At 40.4% G+C, this 21252-nt stretch overlaps 1 protein-coding gene across 1 annotated transcript; it reads right to left on the reverse strand.

Moving 5' to 3' along the window:
- Positions 1–1229: 1229 nt before the first annotated feature.
- PDZK1 (PDZ domain containing 1) lies at positions 1230–20637 on the reverse strand. The gene is made up of 9 exons (XM_077342323.1): positions 20496–20637; positions 16568–16779; positions 15017–15263; positions 12593–12729; positions 12007–12202; positions 6751–6947; positions 5253–5441; positions 2271–2567; positions 1230–1870 (listed from the first exon to the last, which is right to left on the reverse strand). The coding sequence occupies exons 2-9, from the start codon at positions 16775–16777 to the stop codon at positions 1814–1816; spliced, it is 1530 nt and encodes a 509-aa protein (XP_077198438.1). The 5' UTR covers positions 16778–16779; positions 20496–20637; the 3' UTR covers positions 1230–1813.
- Positions 20638–21252: the final 615 nt, after the last annotated feature.

Genomic DNA, 21252 nt, shown 5'->3' on the forward strand with positions numbered 1-21252 from the left:
GGTGGCAAGGCTGGGCACGCGTTCGTTTGGACAGCAGTGTGTGGTGTCTCCAGCAGGGTCTAGCCCAGCTCTGCTCTCCCTGGTCTCCGTTTGGCACAACCTTTGACGCTTGCAGATGCCAGCCCAGCTGAGCCACTCAAGCCAATTGCTTCCTGGGCCAGGGGACATGTGTGAAGAGTCCTCCCCATCATCTGGGCACTGGGAAGCCAGACCTCATGCAGGCTGACTGAGTGAACTCTGTGTTGGGGCGGGCACATATGCCCACAGAGAGGGCTCTGAGTGCCGTCTCTGGCACATGCCATAGGTTCACCACCGCTGCCTTAGGTAATCGACAGTATGGGGGCCCAAAGCGGTACCTGCTTACGCTGCTGGTGAGAGGGCAGGAGCCACTGCCTACTCTTCATGACCAGTTTTCAGGAATTGGAGAAGCTGGTAGTGGATCCTGGCCATGGTTGCAGTATAGGCTTCATTTGCCAGCTTCTTTGATTACTCACAATTCCCCAGTGATGCTGGTAACAAAGTTTGTGTGTTGTGTGTGTATGTTAAGTGCTGTGTCAAGTCACTTCTCACAGTGACCCTATGAATTAATGCCTTCCAAAATGTCTTTTTGTTAACAACCTTACTTAGGTCTTGCAAACTGAGGGCTGTAGATTCCTGGATTGAGTCAACCCATCTTATGTTAGATCTGCCTCTTTTCCTGTTGCCTTCTTCAAGAATTATTGTCTTTTCCATTGACTCTTGTAATCTCATAATGGGAGTGAAGTATGATAGTTTAGTCACTTTAGCTTCTAGGGAGAATGCAGACTTGATATGTTCTAAAACCCACATTTTTGTCTTTTTTGTGGTACATGGTATCTGTAAAGCTCTCTTCCAAAACATTTCAGGTGAATTATCTTTTTTCCTGTCAACTTTCTTCTTTGTCCAACTTTCATGCTCATACATAGAATGGAGAAAACTACAATATGAATTGATTTGGTCGCCAGTGACACATCCTTATACTTAAGGATCTTTTCTAGCTCCTTCATGGCTGCCTCTTCTAATCTAACAAATATTTACTGTACCACTATGTGTGGGGAAGGGGAAATAGAAGCAGAGAAGGTACTGTCAAAAATTAAACCCAAAGTCATGACAGTTGACAGATACACTTCAGTATCTTGACCAAAGTTCATGTTTCATTTAAGAACCCTTTCTGCCTCTTTCTGCTAAAAGAATCAAGACGACACTCTAACTTCTATGATCCTGCAATAGGTACAGGATGTGCATTTTTTTCATTTTATTTAGCAAATTCATAGAGTTAATGCTGAGGATAGATTATGGGGACAGAAATGGTTCAGCAGAGACGTTTATGACCTAGGGAACGAAGCTTAAATCATTTTAAAATGACTGCTTCAAAATTTTCAAATGGACAGGAGATGCAATGCAATATGCTTAAAAAAAAACTAATTGCATGTTCATTAGGGATACACATGCACCATTGAAGGGCCTCTCTGTCTCTGATTAGCAGGGCTACATACATTTGTTACAATGATTTTAATGGAACTTAAGCACTGATTTGCTGGATGGTGGTTGGTGTGGGCAGAGCTGCTACTTAAATAAAAATGGTTCAGGAATCCAACAATCACTTCTTCCACTGAAGCCAGTAGAACTAATTACACTTTTGGTCCACCTGACCAATAGTAACTCCTGCATTGTCTCCTGGGAGTAAGTTTCAAGTAAGCATTTATATATAGCAATATGAAGTTTGCTTCATAATGGGAACTAGTTAGGATAGCCCATTTGGGACAAAACTAGCAGAGATTGGTTTGTGGCACCATCACAATTTGGTGTCTTCTTCTGAGTCCTCTGAGAGCGAAGAGGAGGATGAGCAGGCCTAGAGAAGAAATAAGCACAGTGTTTGAGAACAGTTGGCATCCTCAGCAGCCACATCTGTTTGACAGCAAACAGCCTGTGACTGGACAATAACTAACAGTTAACAATGGGTTTTATAGTGCTGTCATTTGCAGAGTAGTTGAAGTGTAAGCCCATTGAAACCAGAGGTGGTTTAGGCACTGTGTGCATGTGCAAGTCAATAGCTTGATCACTAACTCTTCATTATTATTATGGCCTGATTGCATGACCACTCACAGGCTAACAATGTTAACATGGAACTGAGTACTATTGCTTTCATTGCGGCTTATGCAGAAGTAAATATACTTAGTATTGTAGCTTTAATTGAATCTGCTGCTATTGCTAGAACTGTGTGTTCTTTATAAGCAGAGTGATAGACTCACCTTCTCATGTTCTGATAACCATCTTTGTGGCTCTTGTGCCTCTGTGTAAGGAGGAGGATTGTTACTGTAATCGTGTGGCGGAGTTACCATGGAAGTGGCAGCAGCAGAGGGATTCTCAGGCCTGTACTGCTGGTGAGCATTTTCTGCACGGACCAGTAGTGTCAGCCTGTTGCCGCCCTCCTGGATTCTTGCCACCACATTTTCATAATCTTCATTTTCCACATTCACACCATTCACTTCTATCAAAATGTCATCTTCCTTCAGCCCAGCTATATCTGCTGATCCACCCTTTTGTACCTGTAAATATATAGTATTAGTTGCAGAGGTGGCCCTGATAGAGTCTTCAGCAGCATGCGATAGGAGCTAGTTCACACACCCCTGAATTACAGTCCACTTATTCGGGTTTGCAAAGGTTGCATGTGTGTGACTCTTGCAAACCAAGAATGAATGGTATGCATGGTTGTGTTAGAACAATAATTAAATGGAGTTCAGTTTCTTCAACCCACTGACTTTTACAGTGGATTATACAAGAGAGTTAATGTAACATATCCACTATTTTAAGGCTCTGCTAAATGAGACCGGATTGCCAGGTTGGAGTAATGAGATCTTTTTGATTGTGACTACAAGACTTTATAATACTTAATTTTCATTACCCTCATTTCATAGAGCTATACATTTTAGCACAATTGCTGTGAAAGATACCTAATGGTTAGGACTGCCATGAAACAAAATATATTTTCCAAAAGTTTGAGTGCCACTGTTTTATAAATTGGAACCTCCTTTTAAACTTACTGTCCTTCTCAGGCCCACTTGCAAAGTTACTCCATGATACTTTCTCCCTTCCCACAATAAAATATAGTAATCCCATTGGTTAACATTTTTTCATGTTTAATATTTATATAGTATTGGTGAATAAAAGGCTGTATTTCATGATGAGCAGTACAGCTAGCATGGTGTGATGGTCAGAGGGCCAGACTAGAATCAGGGAGACCCAGATTCAAATCTCTACTCTTGCCATGGAAGCTTGCTGGGTCACCTTCAGCCAGTGACATGCTGTCTAAACCTGCCTCACGGGGTTGTAAGAATAAAATGGAGGAGGTGGGAAAGTTGGAAGCCACTTTGTGTCTCCATTGATGAGAATAGTAGCATATAAATGAAGTAAATAGATACATTCTGGATATCTTTCTTTATTCATTAGGCTTCTCTACCACCCCTCACTTGATATTTAATGAAGTTGCACATTTTGGGAGTGCCTTTTAACTTCTGACAATCCTTGTTCCTCTTCTTCCCTCCTGTCCTTACAAGTTACCTGTAGGTAGTTGTAACCCAAATTTAGGTCCTGACCCACTGTTTGAGAACCACTGCAAAGTAAATTCAGAATATATTTTCTCCTAGAATATTTCCCCATCTTAATTAATTAAGGTTAAGAAAGTGTGTAGTTAGTTCAGCTATTCACTTAGCTCATTAGCATGTTTAGTTACTTTTGTGTACCCAGGTACATAGACTGCTCTAGTGCTAGAGATGTTAAAACTTACCAGATAAATCTAGCAACTTATGAAGTCCATTATGTGGGTTTTTGCATGCCACCATGTCCTTAAATTTTCCAGTCCAATTTTTGTTCCTGGGTAGGCTTTTAGCTGCTTTATGTTTTTTTTTTTTTGCATGTACATTTGTGTCTTGGGACCTGGCTTAAAACTGCATAAGAGACAATAGAAAAAGTCCTATGTACAGAAAGGCCAACCATAAATGTATATTGTGGAAACAACAAATTATTATTAAGGACGATATCACTTTATTAAATAGTTCTTCACTTATAGGAAAATGTTTTGCTACAACTATACACAAGAATCTAAATATGAATGACACAAAATAGCATACACAACCACTATTCACTTATGCAAGGAATTTTATAACACATCTGTCACTGAGATTTTTAACACATACATCACATAATGAATCCCATAAAAAAATGAGCATGATCTTCTAACTTCCAGGTCTCCACGATGTGTCTGTTAAGTCTTCAAATACAGTCCGGGAACCTCCGGAGGGGACGCCCGGGAGATAACAGATAAAACTCTGCAGCACATATTGGGCCTTCCCGTTTCGCACATGCTTTATCCAGGGGACAAAGAATCAAATTCTGTAAACTCTTCTCCAAACAATCCTGATTGAAAAAAGGCTATGCTCCATTTACTTTATGTAAATAACTGATAGGGACACTTTCTGAGTCAAAAAGGCCCCAGCTATTTACAACCAACTGCTGGTCCCCAAAAGAGATGTCTTTCACTCTCCACTGTAGCTATAAGTGAAGTCTTTTTGAATAGTGATTGTCTGCTGTTTTGTGTCACTCATATGTAGATTCTTGGGTATAGTTGTAGCAGAATTGGTTCCTGTAAGTGAAGAACTATTTAATAAAGTGATATGGTGTTTAATAATGATTTATGTTGTTTGTATAATATACATTTATGGTTGGCCTTTTTGTACATTGGGCTTTATCTATTGTCTGTTCTTGGTTGCCCTTTGTCCCTTTTGTTTTGTTTTTGAAACTGTATAAAGCTTACAAAGTTGATGTTAACAGTCACATTTTTAAATGGCCATTTTTGAAAAAGCAAGATCATGAGAAGGTCATGCGGTACTGCAGTTTTATGGTATTGAGTAACAGTATCTCAAGGTTATATTGTTGCTGTGGTACAGAAAACACTAAAAATAATGCTTCCAGGATTCACTTATTGCAAATTCAGTGTCAACAAGTAGGTGTGGCAAAAGGCTTTGGGAACCATATCAGGCTCTAATAAAGGATGAGCAAAATTCAGCAGCAGCGCTGTTTAAGGCCCAGATTATCTGAGCCAAAGAATATGGTATGAACTTGTACCACAGAAAGGGATCAAAAGGGTGGCCAGTTGTTTCTCATCTTCATATCATTTTTGCCCAGTTTTCTTCATACCTGGCTCCTTGTGTATATGAATTCTAGTAGTTTAATACCTGCTTGATGAACTGGCCAGGCAAACCCACAATTGCATTCAAATGAAAACCAAATCCGCTGGGACCTTTAACCAGGTTGCAGAGTCTGGACTGGTGTCCCTCCTGCTCGATATGGCACGTCAACACTTCTGCTTCATTTAGAGATGGCACCGTTGTTTTGTGACAGGAGGGAAGTGGAGAAATTTGAGCCTGAGGAACAAAAAAGCAAAGAAGCCTTTCAAAAGGGATAGCTCTTTCAAACTTCATGACAAAAACCTTTGGTGCATGTGTTAGGGGACAGTGGCCGCAGATATTGCAGATGTAACAGCTGTACAGCCTGTGGTTTCTCTCTGAAGCACAGACCATTTCCTGTCTGTTTCACAAACATGAACAAGCTCTGAAAACATCTACAGCAGGTACCCACTGTGAATAACTTGCCTCGATTAAGACTTCTAGAATCATACTAGAAGTCTCCTAGGTTCCTGCTTTCTTTCTTTGCTGAGTTCATGCATGTAGCACTTGTATTTCATTAACTTTTAAGTCTATATGTATTATAGACTTAGTGCAGATTATTTGGGAAATCAGTTGTGCTGCACAGCTCAAGTCACCAAAGAAGTGATGCTGAATTCTTCAATCACTGCTCGCCCTGCCATTGCTTATCTTCTGCTTCTCATTAGAAACCAGAAATCATCATGCTAAGAAAACTGAAAATGATAGGTTGTGTGTTTGTGTGTGTGTGTATGGGGTGGCAGTGGTCAATGTAGGAAGGCTTCAGTATTCCCCTCCTAGTCAAGAATTCCTCCCTGATTTTCATGTTAAAGCTATGGTTCTGTGACTCACATCTGCCTTAGAGATTTAAAATCGTTATTTTCCCAGTTCTTTTTTGTTTTTATATGCTTATGTGAACCTTTGTGTTCCACCCAGTTTTGTTCCTGGTGTTCCATATTTGTTGCTTCTTTTACACCATTTGCATATCATTTTTGTTACGTAAGAGCCTCTTGTGGCACAGAGAGGTAAGGCAGCAGACATGCAGTCTGAAGCTCTGCCCATGAGGCTGGGAGTTCGATCCTAGCAGCTGGCTCAAGGTTGACTCAGCCTTCCATCCTTCCAAGGTCGGTAAAATGAGTACCCAGCTTGCTGGGGGGGGGGTAAATGGTAATGACTGGGGAAGGCACTGGCAAACCACCCCGTAATGAGTCTGCCATGAAAACGCTAGAGGGCGTCACCCCAAGGGTCAGACATGACTCGGTGCTTGCACAAGGGATACCTTTACCTTTGTTACATGCCATTTGTAAGCAAGTGACGCAAAAATGAAATAGTGAAAAACAAGGTAATGTTAACAGAAGAAACACATTTACATGGCATTACATACACTCTGTCAAGCTGATCAGGTCAGCTCTAAGAGTTAAAAACGTGCATATTACAAAGCGACAGGTGGTATTCTCAAAATGCTAACTCAATGTGCTCATTATTTGATTTTCCCAATTATTATTTCTTGTATTCCAGCTTTTTTTTTTACCATTTTGTACATGGTGTCAGTCTCTTCATCCATCACTAGCAGTGTAGTTTTTTCACCCGACTCCTTGATCTTCTCCACCACAGAGTTGTGGTCCAGTGTTTCAACCAGCTCTCCATTTACAGCCACAAGAACATCATTTTCCTTGAGACCTGCTTTAGCTGCTGGGCTGCCAGAATCAATGTCCTTTATAAGGTGACCTGTCCTCAGAAAGAAGAAAAGCCCGATAGCAAAACTTTTCTAAGTATTTCACTGGTGGTTTCAAAACATTGAGATTATCTTGATTGATTGAGAATTCTGTCTGAGGAATAGCTTGATTTTGTGACTGGTATACATTTCACTAATAGGAAATGGGCATCAATATATCTAATTTACAACATAGCCAAATCTGTGGTAGCTCTAGGGACTAGGGCCATGAACAGACAAGCCATATCTCTCTGCTAACCTGAGAATCACCCCAGGTTGCAGGAAAAAATATACTGATGGGTTAACCCTAATGCCCCAAATAATATAAGTAATACCTGTAACTTTTAAGAAATGAATGCCCCAAATAATATAAGTAATACCTGTAACTTTTAAGAAATGAATGCCCTAAGGGGCCATTGCTAGGCAACCACAACAGTATTACCAACCTTCATGCCTTGTTTTCTGTCAGTGAAAGGTTTGTGTGTGTGTGTGTGTGTGTGTGGGGGGGGGGGGATGTAGGCCTCCTTGGGCCTTTAAGGAAGGACTCGTTGGGGCCAGGCCCAGCAGCAACCACTGGGTTACTTGCTACAATGAGATTCACATGATTCACCCAGGACTGATTGTGTGCTACTCTTCACTGGCAGTCACCATGCTGTGGTAGTGATTAGAGCTTCACACTAGGATCTGAGAGATCCAGTTATGAATCCCCACTATGCTTTGGAAGCTAACCTTAGGCAAGTCAAACATTCCCAGCCTAACTTACCTCATAAGGTTGTGAGGATAAAATGGAGGCTAATAGAATGATGTTAGCTGGTTTAGGTCCCTATTGTAGAGAAAGGGGTTCTATAAATGAAGTAAATAATAAATATAGCTGAAAATGAGAGACAGGTGAAAGGTAGTGGAGAAGGAAGCAGGGAAAGATGAGGATATAGGGTTTGCCAGGAGAATGGATAGAGAAAATAGAACGAGCAGGGGGATATAGGGGAAAATGAGGTTCCCTCCTCAAGGTCTAGCAGGTTCCCAACAGCTGCCCAAATGGGCTATTGTTTTCCCTGACAGAGGTTGCTGGGTGGGAGGAGGGAAAGTTGAATATAGGCTGTAGATAAAGATAGGTTGGCTGGTGGGTGGAAAGAAAAGAAGGAAGCAAGCAGAGGGGAAAGATTATGCAGGCATTCAGGGAAGGGAATGGAAGAGAAGGAGAAATTAGAGTGAGAATGGGAAATAAGATGTCCCCCCCCCCCCCCAGCCTTGCAAGTGCCTTTATTTTGCACAGCCTGTTTTGTGTCTGCCTGGTACAAGTTTAAATTTCTTTATACACTTTAACTCATTAACAATACAGACATTAAACAACTGGATACTTGACCTGCCAAACAGAGTTATAGCTTTGCAGACATAACTTTAAAAAAACAGTTGTGTGACACTTCAGTTAACAGGGTTACTGTGGCCTTTCTAGGAAATCATGATCACTTGTGTGCTTTTGAGGGGGGGGAATCATTCTTTTTATAAGAACACAAGAAAATCCCTTAGTTGACGAGAACAGGCTGACAATGGTTAGCCAGATATTTCTAAGAAACTTGGGCATGAACTCAACAATTGTCTCCTGTTGTCTGTTACGAGGTCTTGATCATGAATGCTCCATTGAACTGTGTCTTACATTTGTTGTTAGAAGTTATCCATGAATGTGAAGAGGGCGGAGCTATGGCACTTAGATAGCTTGAATACTTCGAGCTCCTGTTCCACTGAGGGTCAATCGCTGCTGTGATTGACAGAATCGGGTTTTGGATACGCAAATCCACCTACCATCAACTCAGGAATTCCTTGTGAATCTCTGGGGCCTCTCTGTTCCGCAGGGAAATTAATATTCCCTGGAACGCAAGCTCAGTGTGCACAGGGTCCAGTAAGTGCCGTTCGCCATTTTAAAACTTTCATCTTTCCTTACAACTCTGCAATCTACACAGCTCTTACTCTAATCTTCAAAGCTAATTGGATTCCTCCTTGCAAGACTTTTGACTCATTACAACTCCGGAGTGAAAACAACTGGCAGACATCAGAACAAGCCTACAAACAGTGAGTGGGGGTTTCCCTCGGCACCTTCTCTTCTGGAACAAACTCTTGGCGTGCAAAGCTGCTTTCTTTAACTTAAGCAAGCTAGAGATACAGAAAGATATGTGAGAGAAGGTAAAGAAAGGAGTTAAGGTAGCCAGAATATCCCCTCGCCACTGCTTATAAATCGGAGATTGAAAAAATAGATACAAGAATCTCGCGAGAGCTGCTTGCCAGAACGAGAACTGGCTCGGAAAAGCTTCAACAGGTCATTAAAGCGACGGACGACAGCTGGTGAGACATTACTGTAATACCAAAACAGACTGTTGCTCTTCGTTTGGACACCGTAGGACCTCTACTGGTTATATGCAAAATTGCCTACAAAATGTCCATGCTAAAGAGATTTGCTTATCTACTGGAACTACAGACAGAAGACCTGAAAGCACATATAGATGGCTTGCTTAAAGATATGCTCAAGGAGTTCAAGGGTGGTAAGGAAGAAGTCTCTAACAGGAATGATAAATCAATAACAGTGGCTGATGACAGCTCTAAACAAGGTGAAGATATGCTCAAGGAGCTCAAGGGCGGCAAGGAAGAAGTCTCCAACAGGAATGATGAATCAATAACAGTGGCTGATGATAGCTCTAAACAAGGTGGAAAATTACCAGTAGAAGAGAAATTGGAAATTATGGAGATGGAAAAGGGGATGCTGGAGCTTTGCAGCCTAGATAAGGACTCCCTACCCAAGAAGACATACAGCCACTCCAAAACAACAGTATACAAGAACCAATCAAAAGATATATGGATCTGCTGTGAAAGTAATCGACTGAAAGGAGCTTCTTGGAAAAAAAACTGTACTGATATTGGAGCCCAGGAGGTACAACTGTTTCAAGATTCACCGATGTATACACCGAGGGAAAGACTACAACTCCACTCGAACATGGGTCAGTGGGAACAACAAGATGCGGCAGGCCTCGATATGAGACCCCCCTAAGCCTCCTCCTGCTTTCTTCAGTAGCCATATAGGCAAGCTGAATTTGAATTAACATATCTCTGTAGTGACTCTCAGCTTAAACTTAAAGCATAACTAACAGGAGGCAGCTAACTGAGGAGGTGTAAATGTAACTAACGAAGACCTTACTTTACAAACTAATGAAGACTCTATCTAATCATTTTTTGTATTTAATACTGTACACTTATATAGCTTACAACCTTAACAACCTATACATATATATATATTTCTTTTTCCATACAATTAAGTAGGCTTTTATTCTTTTGTTTTCTTTTCCCTAGTGGAAATGAGGATGGCTCTGAGACCACGTTAAGTACAAATTGTTTATGATTGTTAAAAGTGTTAAAAACTATGCAAACAAATGTTGAAACTTCTCTTTTTAAATGTGGTGGAAAGGTGAAAAACTTTATAAGCTCTGGGTAAAAGTCTATAATATTGTAGCCATGTGGAGTCTTATAATTTAAATGAAGAGAAGAGGCTTTTCAAGAACAATGGGGCTCTTATCTGATCTACCTAAGAAAATAAGTCAAAAGGGGATTGAAACGGGGTATCAAGTGTATCAATCGAAGAACATAATCTTTTTCTTTCTGTATCAATAATGTAGATTATTTGCATTGTATTATCTTTAAATATTACAAAAGGGGATTGAAACGGGGGACTAAATGTATCAAATGAAGAGCATAACCTTTCTTTTTCTGTATTAACAATGTAGATTGCCTGTACTTTATTATCCTTAATCTTGGAAAACAAAAATAAAAATCTTATTAAAAAAAAAAAAGAAGAAGTTATCCATGAATGTGTCTAGTCCTTTGTGAACCTTTTATTTAAAAGAATTTATACAAGTTAAACATCTACAGCATTAACAAGCTGTGTTATAGTTTGTGTTCCCATACTGCATAAGTGGAGACCAGTTTTGTACAAAAATGCTTTGTTCATTCACCTTTCTCTGGGTTTTATATATCAACTTAGATAAAATCAACATCTCCAAAACTTACACAATAATTCCCAAAAGTTATTTGCTATCTTCTCAATCTTTGGACAAAGCTGGTGTAGCTGCAGTTCTTACGTTTATAGCTTATCTGCTGCTTTTGGGGAGGGAAAGGATGAGGAATTAAATCCATTGTTTTACTTAATTTTTAAAAGGTCAGCAAAAATGCAATAATTATCCACATAGTTATAAAGTAATCTTTTGGAACACTTCTAAAACAGCAGTATCAAAGCATTAACAAAATGTATCCTTGCTTGATCCTCACTTCCAACAGACTGCTAAACTTGTGTCATTGAGTTGCTGGGAACTGGATTCTAGAGGATGGAGAAGGAGAAGATTCCCCTCAGATCTGATTAAAACTAATCAGGTTGGCCTTTCATAGTAAGCAGGAACAGCGAAGAGGCCCATCTTGGGTGGCAGATTGTACAGTATTATTCAAGGGCAGAAAAATTCCCCATAATTTAGGTATTTTAAATATTGTAATGACTCTAGAAACTGAGGTTGCCATTTAGACTTCCCCCTCTCAGTCTCCAGAGTGTTTTTAAGCTCTTCTCTAGTAGTAAAGCAGGCTGTATTGAGAGAAAAATAGTCTCATACTGCTTTCATGCATTTGGGCTACTTGGTAGGGGGTGTCTACTGATGCATAGAGGGCTTAAAGCAGGCTTTCTCAACCAAGGTTTCATGATGGGCACTGGAAGGATTTCCTGAATGGGTGGGAATTAATTTTTAAAATATTTTAAAAATTTGTTAAACATTTATTAGATAATATGATCACATATGGCCTTGTTGAGCCACCCAAAATGGCCAATAATGGGCCTGGGGAGTAGGAAGGGGAGGGGCCCTGGGTGGATGTATACATAACTATGCTTCCAAACCATATTCTGCACAATCACACTTGGATTTCTTGAAGCCTGAAAATATTTCAGGGGTTTCTCAATAGTAAAAAGGTTGAGAAAGGCTGTCTTGGAGTATACTACTGCAGCTACAAACCAGAATTCTGTAGTGTGTGTCTTGGTGACCTGATTCTTACCTTTGCCATTTTGTTCCATTCTCAGACAGAATCCATAACCGCTATTTCCTTTTTTGAGCTCAATAGTTCGGGGTTTGTGAGGTAAAAAATTCAAATTGGCAATTTCTTTCTTCAGTGGCATATTCTGTCTGTTGTAATAGAAGTCTGTTTCTTTATTTGACAACAGAAATACAACTTGATTTCCAGATTTTCTCACCTGGAAATACAGACAGACTTATTTCTCTCGGTCCTTCTAGGATGAAAGAACCAGAAAGCATTTTATTTGCAAAGTTCCAGAGCTCATAAGGCTGTTCTATACAAAACATGTCCAATCCATATTTTAATTGGCTTGTACTGAGGAGATTAAATCTGCATCGCAAAGATCTACTATACATTTGATTAATGCAGCGCTTTCTATCCCATTTTAACAGCATTCACACATGACCTTACAGTAATTCTGGATCTGGTATTGGGACAGGAGAAAAGTAGGGACAAACAGATGGCCATCACTCATTCTACTCTTAGTGACCCATGTACTCTTAGAACATCTATGGAACAAAATGAAAAAGGAAAGGTGTAATGTGAGATTTTTGGGGCTGACAAGTACCTTCTCAACCACTTCTTCATGGGAGTCATTCTCTACATTCTCACCATTGATTTCAATCAGGCGGTCATTGGGCTGTACTCCAGCTTTTGCAGCTGGCCCTTGTGGAGATATGTCAATAATGAACAATCCCCTTTGACCTGGAATAAAGAAGAAAACAGATGGAAACTGAAACACCTCTTCCTTTGTTAACTTGGGTTTGTGGGGCCTGGAGGTGAAGCAGTAACACTTGCCCAATAGACTTGACACTTAGATGTTCAGAGAACAGTTATAACAACTACAGATCTGTGATCTGAGCAGCAGTAGCAACATGCCTTTTCTGTGCCTCTGGAAGTTTTTTCATCCCTCACATTAATGCCTTTTTTTGCTACTGCACAATGAAATGTTTACATATGTTTATGCTAATAGCTGGGAAGTAGCAGCAAGAATAAAATTGTTATTAATCAGTACTTGTTCTTCCAAAGTGTTGATTAAAATTTGGGTTGTTGCCATGCTTCCAAAGGTGTTTCTGGCACAGTCAATAAATGCTCTTGTAATTGTTGTATGTAGTATTGTAATAATACCTAGAGAGAGAGATCTTATATATAGACATACTGAAAAGTTAGGTAAAATAATATCATGCAATATATAAGTAGATATGTGGCGATTTTATCATTCCTCTTGCTGACAGACATAGCTAGTTTGTTTCATGTGTCATTAAGACACATTCAGATGAGTCCAAGTCAGAGTCTCAGATATGCTTTTAAAGGTATCCCTATCCAGGATACATGGGAAGTGTAATTCACAGAGCAACCCTAAACACAGCTATACTCCTTCTTGTCTATGGAAGTTAGTATAGCTGTAAGCCATCTATAAACTTATTGATCCATGAAGCTAAGAGTCAACAACAGTTCTTCCATTCACGTAAAAGCGTCAACCACAAATTATACCATTAACATGGCCCTGCCTATGATCAAAATCTTATTGTGTCCTGAACAGGAAACTGCCATTTATGTATTGATTTCCATCAAACACGAAAGAAAGGTTGTAAGCAAACTGTATAATGGCTGCCATCCCACATTGAAAGAAGACAACAATTCCAGTGATGGCTTGCATAATGAAAGAGCTATCACAGACACAACAAGACTCTTCATCTCATCAGTACTGTTCAGTGGTGGCAGTTTCCACATTGGAATGTTTCATGCAAAACTATCAAGTATAGCAGGTCCCTCTGTGAGTCAGTCTTAGAAACTATTGGTGACATTGTGCCTCTAGTTGAAAGTTTTGCACCCAGTACTTATCACATTCTACAGACTTTGAAGTGCTGTTTCTATGACTTCAGTAATTTTTTAAATTAATTAAAAAGGATTTTAAATATCTTCAAGTTCTATAGGAATTAATCATTCAAATAATAACTTCCAATAAGCAATTTAGATGAGAGATGATGAAAATGAGTCAAACAAGCACATTGATTTTGAAGTTTAGAATGTGTAGGGGGGGCAGGGAAGGCAGATGAGGATGATAAATTGAAGCGCATCCAGATAAGACTGAGGTGCTCTTGGTCAATGACAAGGTTGGTTGTCATTTGAGGAGTTAGCCTGTCTTGGAAGAAATGGTATTCTTCCTGGAAAGGCAAGTTCATAGCTGTGGGGTGCTGCAATATCTTATCTGTGGTTGGAGGCTGAGGTCTCTTCCTTGGCACAAAGTACCTTCTATCAGTTTTGGCTAATATGCAAGTTATGGCCATTCTTTGAGAAGGATGATCTTGCCATGCTCTGATAACATCTAGTCTAGGTTACTGTAAAACACTTTATGTAGGTCACTTGAAAACTGTTTAGGAACATCAGTTGGTCCAAAATGCAATAGCGAGATTGTTAGGAGACAGATGCAGAGGAATCCTTTACCGAAAGACCTTCAAGTATTAATTCAGAGCGCTGATTTTTACCTTTAAGGGGTTTAGAATCTGAGTTCTTGAGGGACTGTGTCCTTCTGTGTTGTCCAGACTGCCCATTAAAATCTTATTCCTTCTCTCTGCAGAGATGGGGCAAGTGGCAACCAGAGACATGAGTTTTTCAAGGGTGATGTCTCTCCTATAGAGTGTTGTTCCTGCTGATGCTTGTCTGGTACCTGCTTTGCTGTCTTCTGGGCATAAGGCCAAGCATTTCTGTGTATTTGCCCAGGTTTCTAAAAGCAGCAGTCCATATTTTAAAGCTGTTTTATGGTCCATGTTTAGGCTCAGGTCTATTTTAGGGGTGGGGGGTTATTATTTTAGTCTCCTTAATGTTTTAATAATGTGTGATGGTAGGTTTTTATCATTTCATTGTGTTTTAACTTGGTGAGCTGCTTCAAATAATCCTTTGGAAAGGTGATAAATACATTTTATAAATAAAGTATTGCAGGACTATACAGACTTTGCTTATGTTATATGCCTGTCCTCATTGTTCTCACCTGCAGTAGTCTTTAAGGAAAAACCATAGCCATTTTTCCCATCCTTTGTCAGGTAGCAGAGCCAGGGGTGTGGCACTAGAGCAGGTTCATTGTTTGTTGCAGGTGGGGAATGTTCCAGCAGTTGTGTTTCTGACTTCTGACCCAGTTTTTCCAAAACAGTCCCTTCTTTTTGTGCTTTTTCATAAGATTTTTCATCCAAGACGAGGAATTCTACAGAATTCATATTTTTCCTAACTAAATCAGCTACCTGTAACAGATGGAACATGAGGTTAAGTGACATGATCAAAGATCAGGAAAATGTCTCCTTAATTTTGTTTTCAGTTTAAAACTCACAACAGTACGGGAGGAATTTTCGGTTTCAGCAGGAGAGGGAGAAGGCAGAGAAGTCTTACCATGGATCAAAATCCCCTATAGCAGTGGTCCCCAACCTTTGTAGCACTGGGGACCACTCAACGCCTTTTACTGAGGCCCGGGGGGGGGTAGTTTACTCCTCTACTCTCAACCACTGCCCTAGCACTCTCTGATCGCTATGGTAATGTTTAAACATCCCTTCAAAATAAGATACAGACACGCCACAACAATGAAGTGTGTTGTAAAGGGCTGGGGGGGGTGAAGTAAAGGGCCAGGGGGGGGGAAGAAGGCGTCCTTCGGAGCCCACCTCCAATTAGTCGAAGGACCACATGTGGTCCGCGGCCCACAGGTTGGGGATCGCTACCCTATAGGATCCAAGCTGGTTATAGCTCTAGTTCTTCACCTTTACACTTATTGAAAAAAGGACTTCTGTAAAATCATTACAGAGAAAGTCCATTGTGATAGATATATACCACAAGTACAAATTTGTTTAACATCAGTTGTCTACCAGGAACTGAAGGGTAACAGGTAATATAGACTGCTCAAGGTCACTGTCCTTTGTGTGTTACAAGGGAGTTGTGGTGATCATGGGGCATTACTTCATTTTATTATGATTTTAAGGTGGTGTAAACCAGTGGTCCCCAACCTTTTTATCACCGGGGACCACTCAACACCTTTAACTGAGGCCCGGTGGGGGGGGGTAGTTTACTCCTCTACTCTCAACCACTGCCCTAATGTTCTCTGATCGCTATGGTAATGTTTAAACATCCCTTCAAAATAAGATACAGACACGCCACAACAATGAACATAAGGAACATTTTATTTTCATGGAAATTTTAACTCATGACAATGACAAATCAATGGGAACCTTGAGCTTGTTTCTCTGCAACGAGATAGTCCCATCTGGGAGTGATGGGAGACAATGACACCCAAAGTGTGTTGTAAAGAGCCGGGGGGATGAAGTAAAGGGCCGGGGGGGGGGGAAGAAGGAGTTGCGGCCCACCTCCAATTAGTTGAAGGACCACATGTGGTCCACGGTCTACAGGTTGGGGATCGCTAGTATAAACCATCTGAGAACATTTAGAAATAACAGGACATAAATGGCTTAGAACAACCAAACTCTGTTTAGGATTAGACTATAATACAGGAAAATATATATTTGACACAGAGAGAAATACCCTCAGCTAAATGGTGTCATACCTTTCCATGGTCTTCCTTGTCTACAAATACCCCATTGACCCTCAGGACTCTGTCTCCATCTTTCAGACCAGCCTTTTCAGCCGGACTGCCTTGTATCACATTCCGAATTAGGTGACCGATTTTGTTTTTCTCAAGGCGCAGACTAAATCCATAGCTCTCTTTGTCTTTTCTGGTCAGTTTGCATTCCCTGGGTTGAAGAGGAGGTGTCATTTCTAGGAAGGGAGAGAGAAGAGATGCTGTTGTCAAAAAACTCATGTAGAAAAAGGGCTTCGCTGACATAAACTATTTAGAAACATCTCTATCATCTAGATCTGAGAATCCTCAAAATCAGAAAACTGTAAGGATGTTGATGACAAAGTATGCTTTTGGGATGAAGGAAAGGGTACTGATTAGCTTGGATGAATTTTTTCTCCCTGAGTTTCTTAAAAGGGACAAATATGAAATTTCATCATTCATAGCACTTTAGCAAAGTTTTTCTGGGCAGCTACAATCTGAAAATGCTATAGGAAGCACATGGCAGCATGCCAGAGCCATGTTGAGAAAAAAAAAAAACAAAGCACAGTATGGCACATGGGAACTCAGCCTTTATTCTGTCCACTTTTATAGCACAAACAACCATCACTTGACTTTCATCAGTTAGTCATAAGTTAACAAAGTTGAAATCTTCCATCAAAGGGCAAGGCTCACAAAACTGAAAGAGGAATGGCTTGCTGTACCACTGTCTGGATGGGAAGATCCACTAAGAGCATTGTTGAGGACAGCCCACCAAAGATCCTGATTCCCCCCCCCACATGTTGTTGTATCTCAGTTTCTGCAGAGTATTTTAAAGCTGTCAATCAAATTTTGAGCAGCGCACAAGCTCAAATGCAGTTGCAGCATATTTGACCCAAAGCCCTCCACACAGAAATAATACTTATGAAGGCCACAGTTTATCTCTGCTTTGTTAGAAGATCTGAGTTTCCCCCATTATGCTTCCTACGCACATGATCCTTCAAGTGCACACCATCAACTGCTCCACTTACTTTTGTAAAAGACAGTGGTGCTTTCAACTCCCACAACTGTTCAGTGCTTAGAACTATCTGAACAGGGGGGGAAACCTTGATAATCTCTTGAGAGGAGAAGCAAGTGCCTCGTAAGCTCCAGCTAGCGAAGCCTCATATGACATTTGAGTGCAGGAGCGATGGTGTGTTCTAGGAGCATGAGGGAAATTTCATCAACAGCACTCATGAGCAGGGTGGTTATTGATATTTGAAGGAAGATATTAATGCCCATCACATACACTATCCTAAAAATAGGATATTCTAAAAACACGTGCTATTTAATTTGTTCATAAATGATTTGGAATTGGGGGCAAGCAATGTAGTGTCCAAGTCTGCAAATATTATAAAATGATTCAAGATGGGGGAAACCAAGGTGGTTTGTACAGCAAATATCTGAAAACCAGTGCTGGGAGACAGCTTCCAAAGGTTTTGGCCTGTTGTTAATTCAGGATTTGCCCTGTGTGTTGGCCGTCAGGGCAATTGGGTGGCTGTTGTGTGAGACAGGATGCTGGACTAAGACTACAGATATGATCCAGGAGAGATCTTTTTATGGTCTTATATAATGCCTTTACAGAGCCCATGGAGGGCTGCTGTGGGACACAGCAGGCAGAAGACACCCCCCCCCATCATGAATGTTTTCCAATCATTCTATTCTAATATCCCTCCCTTGGTCACCAAAGACAATGATTCTACTCTCCCAGCAATTTCCCCTTTCTGATTACCAGCATAAAAATTTCTTCCAGTTGCCTGAGTTTTCCACAAGCAGAAGAGGACACCAACAAAGGGGCTTAAAGTAAAATCAGTGCCTGTCTCGGGTGCTTCTTTTCCTTCTGTCTAAAGGTGAGTATAAAGTAAGGGATATCCCTACTTCTCTGAGCAAGCTGGAGGACTCTCAGGAAGAATGAGGCAAAGACAACAAATTGCACTTAACATGTACATCAAATCAGCATTGTGATTCACACTTCAAGAGAAACACAGCATGTTAGTAATTACATGAAAATCCCAACGTCTTGTGGTTATTTTGCACTTTGCTCACTGCTGCTCCACAAGTCATACTTTGTAATCTTGATGGCATAGTTAATAGGTAAAGAGGAGATGGTTAATAAGTGGAGATCCTCCTTAAGTCAGGAGACTGTACTACCCAGGTGGCACTCAGGTCACTTCCCCCTAGGATGCTATCATATCTAACTCTGCGGGAGAGCTGATGCTGTTAATTCTCTGGTTATGAGAATTTCTTGACATTGTTTTCTAAAAGCTGCGGCTAATACCACCAGTAGTTTTTAGTAAAATGAACAGGCAGAACTGTAAGCACAATTTCCTACTACTCTGTCCTTTTGCCTTTGGTAATTTATCTCCACCGAAAGAAAAACGGCACTAGTTTAAGAAATAGAGTTGAACTGTTTGTGTAACGGTGAGCAGGGTTGTAATAAGACCATCTCTGTTTGTGCCATCAGATGAGTTCCTCAAATTCTTAACATTAGTTTAATGGAAGCATTCCTGAATCTCTGAGAGAAAGTCCAAAGATACTTATGTTAATTTGTTACAGAAAAAAAGTCTTGTGTTCTCTTTAAGATTAACAGAAATATTATCAGATTTATGAAGTGTGCCTTCAGTTAGTAGGTATTTTACACACACACACACACACACACACACACACACACACACATTGTGAACTGGCACACTATTTAGAAGTTTTTCCCTACTCATACATATATATCAGTCAACTAAGGACATACTTCATGTACTTGTATATGACAAAATGGGCTTTATAATATATCTCTTAGTCCTTAAGATGTCCTTAAGAAACTTTGTTTTATATATCTGGGAATTACTGGAAAATAGAGATCCTGACATATCCTGGAAAAAAAATAAAATAGCCTGAGTTTTTTAAAATTTAAAGTCTTGCTATTTTTGGAACTGTCCACTAGCACTGAAATCAACCCTAGGCAATAACGGACTGAAGCTGCAGCTATGAATGTATGAGGCAGATGATATTAGAACCAGCTCACTAGGATTAAATGGAAAGAACTTTCTGAAAAATTCAATGTTTTTGTTTTCCAGTGAAAGACAGCAAGACTTCATTGGCTAGGATGTGCAGTTTTAAAAAAAATGCATGTTCTAGTTCACATTAATGACTTGCTTGTTCACATTAGCAATATCTGCTTCCACTTCCACATCCCAAGGAATGCTGTTTCATGGAGCTTCCACACTACACTGTCTTCTGATCATCCCTTGCCAGGCTTTCTCCATCCTTGTGGTGCTGTTTCCCAAACCTGTTTTACTGCAATCATTTTGTAACCAATGCAGTAAATGTTTGTCAGCACATTGTCTGGATGGAAAGGTGTGCCTTTCTAAGGTCCCACCAGCATTGACACCGTGTCCTGCTGTTGGCCTCATGGACACCTTTTTCATGGTGGCAGGGAGTGCAGAGAAGGTGGCACCTTCCAAAGCATGAGCTGGCTTGGGGTAGTGGTTAAGAGTGGCAGCTTCTAATCTGGTGAGCTGGGTTTGATTTCCCATTCCTCCACATACAGCCAGCTGGGTAACCTTGGGCTAGTCATAGCCCTGTAAGAGCTGTTCTCAAAGAGCAGTCTCTCTCAGAGCTCTCTCAGCCTCACCTACCTCACCGGATGTCTGTTGCAGGGAGAAGAAGGGAAGGTGATTGTAAGCCACTTTTAGACACGTTAGGATAGTGAAAAGTGGGGTACACAACTATTCTTCAAACCCCTGTGTAGATGCTCCATTGCCACTGCAGATGCTGTATTCACAAGAGAGAATCTACATGGATGCTGCTGTTGCTCATATCTGACACAACTGGCACCAATAATCTAAAATAAATTTTTAATATCAAAAATATATTTTTAGTATCAAATCAGGAGAATTCTTACCTGCATGGATAGACTTGTTCCCAGACTTTCCCTCAGAAGTCTCTAATGCTATTGTTTCAGTAAACACGGCTACAATTTGAATGAACAAAGGTTGATTTAAAAGATGATTTATTTAACAGGGCTTCGTTGTACTTGTTGGACTCCTTGATAAACAAACTCAACCCCGCCCTCAGCTGAGTAGCACTGACTTTTCTCTCAGCAAACTTTGGATCATGCCCAGTATTTCATTACAGGTGCTGAAGTCCCACAGCCTGAATTTATGGACAGCGTCCCCTCCCCTGCCAACCTCTAGGCTTTAAGTACCTCAGGAGCTTCAGTCGCTGTCCATCTGAATTAACCAGAACAGTGGCATTTATCTCCTCACCACATAGTTTGGAACACACATTTGTGGGCCTCTGCAAGCGGATATTACCTTGAAACTGATATATGTATATATATTACCACCATACAATAGATGAGATTTCACTGGCACCAAGGAGTCTGGACTCTGAACCTCCCAAAGGAATAAAAATTCTTTATGTAATAATATTTGTTTAGAAGCATTATAAGTCTTTAATACAATGATTTTTAAGGCAAGGATCCAATCCAAGAATATCAAACAATATAAATTATATTCACCCATTATAACAGACAAAACACAGTAAATCAATCAAGAAAATTACATAAAAATAAGAAAAATATTTAAACACAGAAATCCATTTCCTATGAGAGAATCTATAAAGGAGCAAGCTCCTGATTGCGTTTTTGCATGGTAGGA

The sequence above is a fragment of the Paroedura picta genome, chromosome 6, assembly GCF_049243985.1.
Source record: "Paroedura picta isolate Pp20150507F chromosome 6, Ppicta_v3.0, whole genome shotgun sequence".
NCBI lineage: Eukaryota > Metazoa > Chordata > Lepidosauria > Squamata > Gekkonidae > Paroedura > Paroedura picta.